The 14,307-nt window shown below is 38.9% G+C and overlaps 2 protein-coding genes across 8 annotated transcripts in view; one reads left to right on the top strand and one right to left on the bottom strand.

The window, feature by feature from the left end:
- stk10 (serine/threonine kinase 10) overlaps positions 1-5,243 on the bottom strand; it is an 84,510-nt gene extending 79,267 nt beyond the window's left edge. The window contains exon 1 of the mRNA XM_088320492.1: positions 4,862-5,243. Coding sequence (XP_088176618.1) covers positions 4,862-5,020 — 159 coding nt within the window. The 5' untranslated portion in view covers positions 5,021-5,243. The remainder of the gene's footprint in view (positions 1-4,861) is intronic.
- The window catches only part of stk32a (serine/threonine kinase 32A), a 65,073-nt gene that overhangs the window by 2,441 nt on the left and 48,325 nt on the right, over positions 1-14,307 (top strand). For 4 of the 7 annotated variants that reach the window (XM_088320499.1, XM_088320498.1, XM_088320494.1 and 1 more), the window contains exon 2: positions 13,203-13,278. The gene's annotated coding sequence lies outside the window, so the exon portion shown is untranslated. Of the gene's footprint in view, positions 1-2,706; positions 2,742-5,444; positions 5,480-11,183; positions 11,251-13,202; positions 13,279-14,307 lie in introns of those variants that run through there. The other 3 variants (XM_088320495.1, XM_088320496.1, XM_088320500.1) reach the window with 3 other exon arrangements.

Genomic DNA, 14,307 nt, shown 5'->3' with positions numbered 1-14,307 from the left:
TGGCATTGGCGATCGTTTATATTAGGGCTGCACGATGAACCAAAATCTAATAGATATCGTAATGTGAAGTTTTGCAACAGTGTAGATAGTTTTTGTTTTTTTTCCAAGGATTCACAGTCCAGTTAGGTTATTTGAGTGATGGTGTGTTTGGCCAACAAGTCATGTTTATTTAAATAGCCCTTAATCACAAATACTCTCAAAGGGCTGCACAGACAACAGATTATTGCAAACCACAGACTATTATTACACCATCCCCGGATCTAAAACCTACATGAGGGCAAGGAAAAACTCAAAAACCTCAACATGAAGAAAATGAAACCTACAAGAATGCTCACATTTCGTGGTTTAACAGCCAATCAGAAGGTTTTAAAGGCACCAACCAATAAAGAGGAGGCAAAGTTTGCAAGACGTGTGTGCACGACTTTCATAGGCTGGTGTAAGATGCCAGTCAGTCACACAGCCCTTGCACAAATGGCCACCAAAACAAACGCCAGAGCTCATAAATTTATTGACTTGTTATATTGAAAATAAATTAATCAAATAGGACTAAGAGGAAACTTAGAAAAGCGCAGAGGGAGGGGAAAGCTAACAGCTAGGCTAACAACCCTGAAGCCACCACTGCATAACATGGCTCATCACCAGCGCTAAATCCATTACCAATTAAACGGACGACTCAGAGGTACTACTCGTGGAAAACTGCTACATTTGTGACTCTTGTATTTTAATTATCACAAAGACCTTACAAAAGTAGCGGTTACTCGACAGTAGCCAGCCTCTAAATCGTTTTATTACACTGAAAGGAGTAGATTTCCAATTCCGTTGTACCTTTGTATAGTGACAATAAACACTATTTGTTCAACTGAAATTCAGTTTTTAATTTGTAGATCTATAGTTATTTTGTAACAGTTGTATTCTCGCAGTCTAAGGACATCACCTCGAGGTAAGTTTGCAAGTCACTAGGTTTAATTTTTTCCCAAAAACAAAACAAGCACAAAAATAAACTTCTTTGTAAGATCGAAAACTGCATCGAAATTGCAATACAGGTCCCAAAAAAAAATAAAAATAAAAAAAATAATTAAAAAAAAAAAAAAATCGCAATTGGGTTGTTTTCCAGAATCGTGCAGCCCTAGTTATTTGGATTCACTTTTCATTTATATTTTAAAACATTATCACCTTTTTTAACAATACTAGTTTCTGAAACTCTGGCAGACCAAATACCTGCAGCTCACCAGATCTTCCTATAAATGGGAAACACCGACTACCCAAAAATATAACAGCCTGGAGAGGGATAGGCACCGCCAGGCTGTACTTGCCCAAGACACACCATAGGAAGTGTTGCCCCAACGACCAGCCGGTTTAAGATCCGTGAACCAAGATGTAAAGGCCTTTCCTACTAAAGCAGATCAGTAAAAGCCATTTGAAATAAGCACACCTAGGTATTTGAAAGAGTGGACTCCCACTACACAGTTCCCATTGATGATGCCAAGTGCCTGCTTTTCCTTCTGAAGTCGAATACGACTTCCTTGGTTTTTGGAAGCGGACCTTTCAGATGTTTCAAATTTCAATACAGCCTTCCAGTAATGCACTGATCCTCCAAGCAAGACCCTTTAAATGTCAAAGGCATCCACTGTACTCAACTGTGGTTTGCAGACACTGACTGCTTGTACAGCAGGATATTCACTGGGCAGAAACGTCCAATTTCAACCTTAGCCAAACTTCTAGCAGTCCTCTCGTAAAGAACATATATAAGAGCACTTCTAACGCGTAGGTTTACCTGTAGGCAATAATCGGATTGGAAACGGTATACAGTATTGTTAGTATTCCGATTAAGTAAACATGCACAATAATCCAATTAATGTGTGAATCCGAATGAATGTGCCGATCGGAATGGTTGGGTTGCTAATTTAATTTTCTGATCGTTATTGTATGTTATTGTACTCATTCAAGTAGAGTAATCCCTTTTCACAGTTTCACTGCTTCACAGATTTTAAGTTCTGCATTCTTATTGGCTAAAAGGTTACCCTGACCCTTGCTGCCTATGTTTGTCTATGTAAATGAAATGAAATGATCTACATTTATATAGCGCTTTTCAAGTCAATGACTTCCCAAAACGCTTTACAGTGTGCTTCACATTTCCCAATAGCGGCCTTGTATTGCAACCATGTAAGACGCCAACCTGCTTGGGGGTATAAAGGGTTCAGTGTCCTACCCAAGGACACTTCGAAATGTAACACAGACAAGCCGGGATTCGAACTGGGATCCCTTGATCCCAAGACGAGCGCTCTACCTCCTGAGCTACTGCCGCCCAATGTGTCAATGTCGTTGTGGTCTAAGTTGTACACAAACATCTTGATGAACCTACATTACTTCGGCGTTAATCTTTTTGACTCACGAGTTCCCTAAAAGCAATCCTTTCAACAAAACTCTCAAGACTTATAAAAGCGCGAAAAGGCAGAGGAAGATGCTTTCCATCGCCGACAATGTTGAACATTTTTTGTTCTTAAAATAACTATATGATGGCGACAAAGTATCACATGACGTAAAGGTAGTGTCCTGAAATAAATTTCAGCACTTTAGAGCAATACAGTAAAGCATCAAGATTATTTTGAAAATTATAATTTGACAGTACAGAAATTATTTTCAAAAAATAGTATTTCATGAATAAATAAATAAATGTTTCTACTTTGTGGGTTTTGACTCTTGCAGGTCCTTTATGGAACACGACCCCAGAAAAAAAGGAGGTATGACAGTAATCCGATTGCTAGTTCTCCTCAACAGAGATATTTGTATTCCCCAAGGCACAGTAGGATTTGTAGTACAGAGGCACATCATCCACACAAACTTTCACTAACAAAGCCTCATAAGTTGTTGGTTTCTCCTGAAAATTTTAATCGTATTTTTTACCCCACGGCCGAAAAAAATGCTACGGGTGTATCCATTTATAAATAATGTTAGTCACAGTTGTATCCATCAGTATAATTTATGTAAGTCTATGATTTGGCCTAGCTGCATACAAGCACATCTTGTAAACAAACAGGATTCTCAAACAGGGCTGATGCAGGTACAGGGAATGTTTGGAATCATTTGCTAAAATGTATTGTGTTTGCGACTGTTGCTTCTAGAAGCAGCGGCGAAACTCGTTGGTCTTGTTTGTATTGCCAACATCGGGATGAGGTACAACAAAGACTCAAAAGAGGAAATGAGTGCCGCAGTGGGAGCACAGTTCGCTTTGGTCATGATGAAAGTTTAATAATGGTGTGCACAAGATAATAGTGATTTAATAAAGGAAACAAAATCAGTTTGATTCTGGAGAAGGAAAAAGGGCATCATAGATAGCGATTAACGATGACGAAAAAAATACAGAGAAATATTTTTTTTTTAAATGTATATTGAGAATTACATTATGAATGTATCCTCGATGAAATGTATTTTGTGTTAAGTGAATCAAGATGATTTTCATTTAGATATTAACCAACAATCATTATATAGAATGTTTTTCTTTTTTATTATAATATCCACTTATATCTTTAGTTTATATATCTACACTAGACTTAAAATATCAGCAACATTTGTAAATAAATCAGAGAGAAGAGAAAGTTTTATAAAGATGTGAAATGTCTGTAAAATACAATAAAACAAATCATTGTGCAAATAGAATCTCAAATTGCGTCGAAAGATTGGGTCGAAATCTGATATCTAATATAGGAAATTATAACAACTTTATACCTAAAATAACCAAAAAATAAGTGTATAAAATTCAGAAAGAAGCAGACATTTTTAAAAAAAGGTGTGACAGATCAAATAAAAAATATTTGAATTTCAAGATTGATTCAAGAGTGGACTTCCAAAATGTGAAATAATATTTACTTTATACATAGAAATAATGTGAAAATTTGTAAATACATCAGAGAGAAGTGCAAGTTTAAAACGATGTCTGAAAATGTCAGAAAAATAAAATCAAACAATCTTTGTACGAGTAGTTTCACTAATTGCATCAAAGGATTGGGTCAAGATATGACTAACAAGATATGACATTATGCAAACTTTATACTAAAAATAACAGGAAAAATCTAAATAATTCTGAAAAAAGAGCAAGTATTAAAATGTTGTTAAAAAGTTTAAAAATATATAATGAAAATATTTTTAACATACGTTCAATGTAACACACTTCATCAAAAGATTGGATCAAAAAATGACTTCCAAAATATGAAAATAAATCCACTTTATACTCAAAAATAATGGGGAAAAAAGTAAATATAACATAGAAGTGTAAGTTTTTTTAAAAAAGGTGTGAAACTGTCAAAAATATACAGTTAAACAATTAATCTTTTCGAGTGTAAATGTGTCGTTAATTGCATCGGAGGATTGGGAAAACACTTCAATAAATATCATTATATAATACACTTTATACTAAAAATAATATGAATGTTTGTAAATAAATCGGAGAGAAGAGCGAATTTTATAAAGCTGTTAAAACGTATAGAATAAATTATTATGCAGTATTTATATTTTTTGAATTTGTTAATATTGGGTCAAAAGCCGACTTCCAAAATATGACATAGTATCTACATTAGATGGGGGAAAACACGGAGAAATTGTCAATAATTCAGACGAAGGTGAAAGATTTTAAGAGGCGTAAAAGAATATTTAAAGAATAAAATAAAAAGCTTACTAATTGTGTCTCTGAAATGCAATGAAAGATGGAGTCAAACAGTAATGAGTTTACTTTAACTTTAAACTTAAATAAAACAGAGGACATTTTAATAATTTATACGGATATGGAACTTTTAAAAATGTGGGAAAAGAAGTACCGTTTATCAATATAATATATTATAATAATAGAATATAAGAGGGTCGTTACCTTGTACACCTTCCCAAAAGCGCCGTCGCCGAGCTCGCCCACAACATCCCATTGCTCAGTCGGATTGATGTCCCGATGGACGAAATCATATTGTTTAACTTTCTTTTTAATATCAAGAGTAGGAAAGCGAAGAATTTTGCTGAATCTGGCCAGCGCCATTCTCAAAAACGATTTTCTAATAGGCAAGTGCAACTACTGAGTTCGCTGCACGTGCAGTGCCCATCCAAAAAATAAATGTCATAAAGCCACGTCGATTATCAAAGGGGTAATTCCATTGCGTCCAACATGCATGGGTAAGCAAATTTCAAAGCCCACTCGTGGATTTTTATTTATTCCTCCATGTCGCACCTGCAGCCGTTCAAAGGCTGGAAAAAGTCGACTAGTCAATGCCAACTTGTTGCCTCTCAACATAAAGAAAGCCCCGCCTACAGGCAGGACTTAGCTTAATGCATTGTGGGAAATGTTGTTTCTTTTAAAGAAAAATCGCCATACCTTCAACGTTTAGGAGGGGGAAAGGGACTTCAGGAGCATTATCTTTTTTTAATGGCGGCGTTTGAAGCGGGACAACACACTTTGTGGACAAATGGAGCACTTTTGATGTTTTTAATAGCTTAAAATGTAAGTATAGTGGACAAACATTGTGATGGAACTGTATAATAAACCTTAAAACGTGCGCTATACCGCTACCAGCGACCACAAACTTATTGACTGGTGACATCTAGTGGGCTAATTGCTCCAATTCAGCATTTTGTATTTTTGACGGCAGCTTTCAAATGGGAACAACTTTCGTCCATTTACTTTTGATATTTATATTTGACGTTTTCTATTACTCAAAATGCAAGCAAACGAGTGAAAAACGACCCGTTAAATAACCCTTTTTGACCCAGGGAGCCATGAAAGCAAACCTGATCTCCAGACAAAATTATAATATTTGGGCTATATTATTTCACTGTGTGACGTTTGATGATTTGATAAAATAATAATTAAGCCAGCCCATATCCACAAATGGACATACCACTTAAAAGTCTTGCTGCTGTAAATACATAAGATCGTTGAAGAAAATGTTGTCCATCATTTTCATTGTAAGTGGTTGGTTGGTCAGTCGGTCGGTTGGTTGGATCCCTTAACCACCAATTACAATTATCTATTCATGTATATCTGCACAGTATTACTATTTAATTTAATTGCACGATTTTCCTTGCCCTATTTTCTGATGCCCTTACAATGTAAGCCATTCTACAAGCGCTACCTTGTCAATATTGCCTCTATATCCTAGTAGTCTTGTATCACATTTTTATGCTGGACTGCCATGTCTAATCTTGTTGTAAAATATGTACAGTGCGTGTCAGGAACCAGAACAGGATCAGGACCCAAACGTGTGACGTTCTCACACAAGCCTTTCATTTTATAGGAAATGGGGAGTCATGCACGTTAGGCAGCGGTCTAGCGTGGAAAGATAGGAAGCCAGAGACCGATTCCAATTGCCCGAGTTTATATCGGACAGATGGGGTCGATATCGGACAGGACGGACAAACAGGATATTGAAAATAAACAGGACAAACAAGACGGGAATGGAAACTGGAGGGAATAATAAACAGGACAAAAATTGACAGGAACGAAACTGGATATCGATATTAAACAGGACAAAAATAACCGGTAACAATACCAACAAGCAACCAGGACCGAGTCAGAACCCACGTCTTGCGGGGCAGAGGTTCGTTGACGGACTGACCAAGTAAGCGAGAGCGCACTGAGCTTAAAAAGACGGTAAGCCAATCTGTTAATGAGCCGCAGCTGGCGCCACACGGGCGGTGCCTGTTGGGCGCCATGGCAACCGTGACAGTACGTTTTAATAAATGAGAATTCTAATCTTAATTATAAATACACCAAACCAAAATGAAATACAGCAAAACGACTTTTTACGACTATAATATTGCTCCTCCAATGAAAATACACCAGCTAATTTTAAAAGTAAACTATCAATTCAACTCAAAATAAAAATAATGAAAAATACTACTATAACGCAACAGCATCCAGTCACTTTGCACAATGGCAGCCATCAATTATGTAGGACTAAATGCCTCCTGAATAATACATGCTTTTTAAAATGTGGTCTATAATACACTTATGCTTATTTCCATGCCCCACTCATACTCATTTGCAATGTGTCATAGGGCATTTTACAATGAAGTGAACAACTCATTTTAGTCTTATTTTCTCCATGGAATAAAAGGTTATCCAACAAATTAATTGCTAAATGAAAAGTTCTCGGCAGGGTGAACAGGCCTGTCGAGTAATGTTCTCTGCTTATTAGTAACCCACATGGGCGTCGTTGTTTAAACCCATTTCATTAAAATGCCTCCATGTAACCGTCGGCTTCTTCCTTCTGTATACATGCCAACAAAATTAAATAGATTGCGAAAGAAGAAACACATTTAAGAATGCTGAGGAAATTTACATTTTCTGACATTGTCCAGTTTTGTTTTAAACAGGGCTCGTACGGTTGGTTGAAATCCTTGAAATCAGTGTTTTTAAGGTTTGAAAAGTGCTGGAATTTTGGGTGAAGTGTCTGTAAATGTTTGAAAATGTTGCCATCGCCATGTGTCTTGGTAGTCTGTTTTGATAGACCACGCTTAAAATCCGCTATGTCCAAAGTCCTGCCCGGGGGCAAGTTACGTGCCATGATGACATTTTTACTGGCCCGTGGCCTCCGTCATAAAATTGATAATATATATCCCGCCAGTACTGATGGTTGGTTGGTTGGTTGGTTGGTTGGTTGGTTGGTTGGTTGGTTGGTTGGTCGGATCCTTTAACATCATAAGGTCATAGGGGCAACATTTTCTGTGGTATGTCTTAGGCAAGTATGGCCTGGTGGCGCCCATCCCTCTCCAGGCCAAAATATGTTTCCACCCGGTCTCGGATCGGGCACCTTTTACGTGATAGGCGAATGTATAAAATACATTTGTACCAAAAACAAACAAAAAAAAAATCACCCTTTTACCAGATGATGGAAGTTACCCTTTTGCCACCTTGCCCTCGGATTTTTGTGGGAATTCTAGCTCACCCCATTTCTGACATGGCGACTCTAAGCCTAAATTAAAAAAGGGAAGTTGACTGTGAGGGCTGCCACTTGCAGTACACGTGTCAATTGGAGTATTTTTTTCGCAAAAATCCCCCAAAAACTGCATCTGCCTAATTTGTGGCTGTTTTCAATAAGTATAATATAGAAAGGAACTAATAGACCAAAGATGCTGTCTACAAAAAGTTAAACCGAAACGAAAGCTGTAAAAAAGGTGAAGCAACTGGAATCTGTTTATATGTCACAGCAGTGCTTTTTCCCTGAGACTCTGCGAGTCGAATGAAAATGCTACAAAGAGGAGCTACAAGGGGCGTCGCTGATCATCAATCGCTGCAAAATTTTGACAGAGAGTGAATTAATGAAAGACTAATCAAACAATGCCCTCACACATTTCCAGCTTACCAAATCTAGCCAGCTTTCTTAAACGTTTGGGCACCCCTGCATTTAATAAAGAATAATAAAACGTGTCTGCTTGAAAATGACGGCGACTCTCCTGCTCTTCCCTCATGATTAGTGACAGTTGGCATTACAGCGTTGTCATGTGAAGCGTCAACTTTAAAGTCAAGCGACACAGAATCCATGAAAAACACACAACGTTTAGCTTATTTCAAGGTTAATGGATCCCTCGTTTTCATATTTTGGTTGAAAAACAAACCCTATTAAATCTCTTTTTCCAAGTAAAGGATTTTGCATATTGTACATTTTTCGATCCATAGTCAAATCATTTATGTATTTATTTTGATTATGTCAGAATTACTCATTGCACTCACCTGTGCTCGCTCGTTTGGCGCCAGCTGCTGCTGGTTACCTGATTGGTTCCCCCTCCTATTTAAGCTCAGTGCTTTCACTCGCCCTCTGTCAGTGCGTCAGCGAACCTCTGTTTACACAAGGCAAGCATTTTGACTCTGACTTCCTTCGGTTCCGTTTTGTCACTTGTATACCACTCGTCTGTTCCTGATTTCCCCGTTTGTCTCCGGCTACTACCCGTTTTTTGACCCCGACCACGTTCTGATCTCCCGTCCCGGCTAACGACCCGTTTTTTTTTTTTTTACCACAACCACGTTCTGATCTCCTGTCCCGGCAAACGACCCGTTTTTCCCGTTTGATCCCCTTCCGCGTCTGAACACGCTCCGATCCCGAGAGCGGGTTGCTTCCCTCGTCCAGCGAGCACTGGATCGCTGGGGCTGGTTTTTCCTCTATATCTCAAACTTGTGAGTGACGTTACACATCTGGTTCCGCCTCCTGTTCTGGTCTTGACAGATTAATTCTAAAGTAAAAGACTATTTTCCTGAAAAACCCATGAAATATACATTAAAATATTAACAGATCTACAAAAAATAAAATGTAAAATACAAAACAACTTTAGCCTGTTACATAATGAACAGATGTTAAGTCAAAAAACAACGCAGAATTGCTGAAAATGCAGAACTGTGAAATCTAAATTGAAAAAATAGTAACAACTCCAGTGCCATATATATATATACAATAAAATATATTTTTTTTTTCAACTATCTAACTAAAATTGGATTCAAACCAATTAAGACACAGATCCTTTGAAAGACACACAAAAAGCTGAAAATATGTCAAACAAAAAGTAAAAGATCAGCAGTGTCTACAGAAGATTGAATGTACTCTGCTTTGGAGCCATCAATATCATTAAAATAAATCTACATTTGGCTCATGTATACATACATTACTGTCTTTCTTTTGATGATGATATAAAGTGCTTTTCAAGTCAATAAAGAGATACCAAAGCGCTTTACAATGTGCTTCACACTTACCCATTCACACACCGATAGCAGCGTCAGCCACGTGGGTAAGGCAACTATTTGCTTATTGGTGGCATTAGGGATTCAGTGTCTTGCCCAAGTACACCTCGACATATAACACGGAGGTGCCGGGAATCGAACCTGCGACCTCTTGATCCCAAGACGAGCGTTTCTGTCCTATGTATTGAACTCCCATTTTTACCCAACACCTATAGAGCCCTTTCTGTGTTTGTAAACGAGTGTGACGAGCTGCGTGTGAATTGTTGAGACAGAACAGGGTATACATGTCGGGTTACACCATCCCTTTGACCAGGGGCCCGTAATTCAGTTGACTTGAGGGCCGCCGGAGCTTGGGTCTGGGTGAGGATTTCCACAGGAAAACTTCTGATTTAAAATACCGGTAATCCACTGTTCTCAAATAACCTTTTATCAAATGCTACACAAAATAAGATCTAAAAATAAGAAAAAAATATTAAGAAATAATATGAAAATAAATAAATGAACGCATCATTTGCATGGACTGCACTTGCATCAAAGGGACAATGTGTATTATTTGACCACTAGATGTTACTTTATTGTGTCAAGCAACCGAAAACGAGTGCTAAATTGAAATAAGACAAACTACAGAGACTTAAAGTGACCAGATCACAACATTTTTTTGACCAGCTTTTTGGTAAGAAAGAAAAAAATTACAATTAAGCACAAAGTATGCACTAGCTGGAAGATAGTGACTTTATTTTAGTGATGAAAGTCAAAACAAAATAAAAACGTTCTTTCAAGTGGCACTGGATTTCTTCTTTTAATGGTACTGGAAAATTTGGAAAATTGGCTTTGATTTTGAGGTGGCACGGCAGATGAGTGGTTAGTACAGTTCAAGGGGCATGGGTTCAAATCTAGCTACCAACCTTTCTGTGCGGGGTTTGCATTTTCCCCCATGCTTGCGTGGGTTTCCTCCGGGCTATCCGGTTTTTATCCCACATTCTATGTATGTCAGGTTAATTGGCTGGTCCAAATTGTCTCTTCGTGTGAATGAGCGTGTGAATGACCAGTGTGTGTGCCCTGTGACTGGCTGGCAACCAGTTCAGGGAAAGCTGAGCGCTTGAATTTGGTCATTAAAACGTTGTATGAACCATGTTTAAAAATAATGCCCTACATTATCCTTTCCTGGACAGGAAGACATCATCGAAATTAAGTAAAGAGGATCATACAACTCAATCAGCCGGCACTGCTTCCCGTTTCACACTTCCTATCGCCGGAACATTGCTTTTCGGATGCGAGCAACCTACGCGTGAAATCTCAAGATGCACGTGACACCGTATGGCAAATATTATTTCACACAAAGTGATCCCTGAGAAAGCTGTCAACACATCTTGTTTTGTGGTTGTCGCAAAGCGAGCAGCAGGTGTGTTGCCGTTGGCTTTTGTCACTGTTGGTTAACACCTCTCATTATTTTCCCTTACTTGCCAGGCAGCTGAGACACACAACAGATGAGTCATCAGGTGCAATGTGGGATGGCCCAAAAGTATTGGTGCAATTAGTCGGTAAATGCAAGTTGGAGTTTCTCCTTGTGGACCTTTTTGGGTCTGTCTTGATCTTTTACTTGAGTTGACATTTAAATTGTTCTGTGACATGACGTACTAACACGTTTTCAGAAGCATTGTCCCTGAGCGGCAAAACGTAAATTTCCGTTTTTTTTTTTTTTCTGTTTCATTTTAAAGAACTACTAAAATGTCATGATTACCGATTTGAATCACCTGAGCCCGCTCATTTGGGCTATCTGATTGACTCCCTGTCCCTATTTAAACCCAGTCCTGTCACTCTCCGGTGGTCAGTCTGTCTGCGAACCTCTGTTGTTACAAGGCAAGCCTTTTTGACCCCGAGTCCCGCCTGTCCCGTTTTTGCACCCGTTTTTCCACCTGTCCGTTCTTAATATCCCCATTTGTCTCCGGCTATGACCTGTTTTGATCCCGACCACGTCTGCTCTCCCGTCCCGGCTTACAACCCGATGTAGATTCCGACCACGTCTGCTCTCCTGTTCCGGCTTACGACCTGTTAGTGATCCCGACCATGTTTTTGCTCTCCTGTCCCAGCTATCGACCTGTTTTTTCCGTTCCTGACACGCCATCTCCCGCTACGGAAGATCCACTTCGGTATCCAGATCACGATCCGATTGCGAGAGCGACTTGCCTCCCGCATCCAGCTAGAACCGGATCGCGGGCCCTGCCCTTCCTCTTCTCAGTAAAAGTGTGAGAAACGTTACGCGATTGGGTCTACCCTGTGTGCTGGTGGTGACAAAAAAGGGTTTGGCGCAGTATATATCAATCCTTAGGGAATGATTTCGGTATAAAGATCACCACTAAATGTCTGTCCGGAGTTGCTTTAATCAGATCTTTGTCCACACACCACTCCCTAGTTTCGCTTCCTGTATTCAGCTATTTAGAGAGTTTTGTTTGCCCCTGAGTAGGCGTAGTAAAGCAATGTAGTGAGAAAAACAAATATGTGGATATGGACTGACAGACTCTTCAACAGAGCTCTCTAAGGATCTAAAGATGACAACGTCTCTTTGTCACCGTTGGGGCAGAGAGGGATGACGTTTAGTGCACGTCCGCAGGAACACAATCGCCACGGTGACCAAAATCGTGTGATCGCTTTACCGGAAACATCGGGCACTGAAAAGCTCTCGCAAAGTCCATGCATTGTTAATGCCTAAATTTGGTGTTTTTGCAATAAAATGTCAATTTGCAAGCAAAGTTCCCTCGTGTTTATTAAAAGCTTTATTTTGATATTGGAGGAATCACAAATGCAAAAAATGAAAAGCACAGAGGTGAAAGTTCTGCTTGAAATGCATCCTTAAACAAAAAACTTTTTTTTTCTCAGAAGTTTACTTGGAAACGAGTATTTCCCCAAAAAATTCAACTGTTGTTTACTGAACAATGGTAAAATCTAGAAACATATTTTTTTTCTAATGAAAGATGAGGAATGAAGCTTTCTTTTCATATGGCCTATGCCTATATAGCTACAAAACTAAATTTTCTGTAGACTTTCAAAAATGAGTCAACATTTCAAAGATCGGCTGGCACTGGATCCTCCCATTCGAAAAAAACCTCTGGCATTGAATGAGTGAACCGACATTACTTTGCCAAATGAAGTTTCAGTGTTTGTTATTCTGTCTGGTTTGTAGGTGTTCAATAATTCGGTACAGTAAAATACAACCAAGTGAATAATAATTCTGATACTATGCAGGATTTAAACTACTGTGAGCTTCATAGACTAATGCAAACTACCCTATAAGTATAATAACCCCGCATGATTAACTACGACAGTACTTAAATATTTTCCTTTATCGCTAGAGGACGCCACTTCCACACGCTGTACTCACACGGTCCATCTGTGCGCTCTTTCCTGATGTAGTACAAGTGGAAAAGTAGCAAAAAGGTCCTAATCCAATTAAGAGTTGAATTGTGACTGACTTTCACCTTTCCTTGACTTGCAGGCTGACAAATGCACTTCCAAACCAGGGCCAGTGTGCTGAGACAGCTGAGTGCCCTGACTCTCCAGTCTCTGTCCAGGTGAGATAAAGCACGTCCTTGTCCACGTCACCTCTGAAGAAGTGTCCCTCTTCTATATGTCTTTTGAAAGGCCAGCCTGAAGATGAAGGTTTTACGTTTTGTTTTTGGAAGGTCATTGGTGTACAGAGACGGACTGTATATCAACCTTGATTGATTCATCTTCAGTGATGCTAATTGATCCTTACCATTTAATTACATAACATGAATATGTATAATCCAATAACAGGAATCAAAAAGGACAAAGGGCATTATTGTTCCCAGAATATTTAGTACCTATTAGCTCCCTCTCTACTCAAAATAAAACAAACTGACCGTAATACTATGTTGCTAACGTTTAAAAGGGGACAGTGAATATGTACCGGGGCGCTTTTAGGTTTAGAGCACCTAGAGTGTCAGGTGTTTTTTCTGTTTTTTGTTATTTTTCTTCATATCACTTAAGGTACATCGTGTAATATTTGAACATGACATAGCACTGTATTGTCTAAAGACAACGCAAAACAGTGCCAAATGAGCAGGATGCCAGACAAACATGAAGCCGACGACTAGTTAAGGATTCCGCTATGTGAAAGAAATCCAAATTTCTCGACCTATGACAATTTATAAAAATTAACATTGGTATTATAGTTGATGTATTTTTTCCGTTATTCTACTCAAGGATTTTTTTACTGAATGAAGGTTTTTTTGTACCACTAGGAGGCACTAAATATTACATACAGTCTCTTTAAAGTGATTTAGGACACTGTTCAGGAGTGTCATTTCCTGTTTGTGAACATCACATACACTTTGTGGTTATGATTCATCCATCCATCCATTATCTGCACCGCTTATCCTCAGTAGGGTCCGGGGGGTGCTGGAGCCCATCCCAGCTATCTTCGGGCAGTAGGCAGGGGACAGTCGCAGGGCATACAGGTACAGAAGAAGAAGATCTGCATTTATATAGCGCTTTTCAAGTCAATGAAAACTTGCCAAAGCCATTCATACACACTCACACACCAATAGCGGCCGTGCTGCCTACAAGGCAGCCAACCT

Source organism: Urocampus carinirostris, chromosome 17, assembly GCF_059441175.1.
Source record: "Urocampus carinirostris isolate Australia breed hairy pipefish chromosome 17, RoL_Ucar_1.0, whole genome shotgun sequence".
Lineage (NCBI taxonomy): Eukaryota > Metazoa > Chordata > Actinopteri > Syngnathiformes > Syngnathidae > Urocampus > Urocampus carinirostris.
This window is presented reverse-complemented; position numbering and strand designations above follow the sequence as displayed.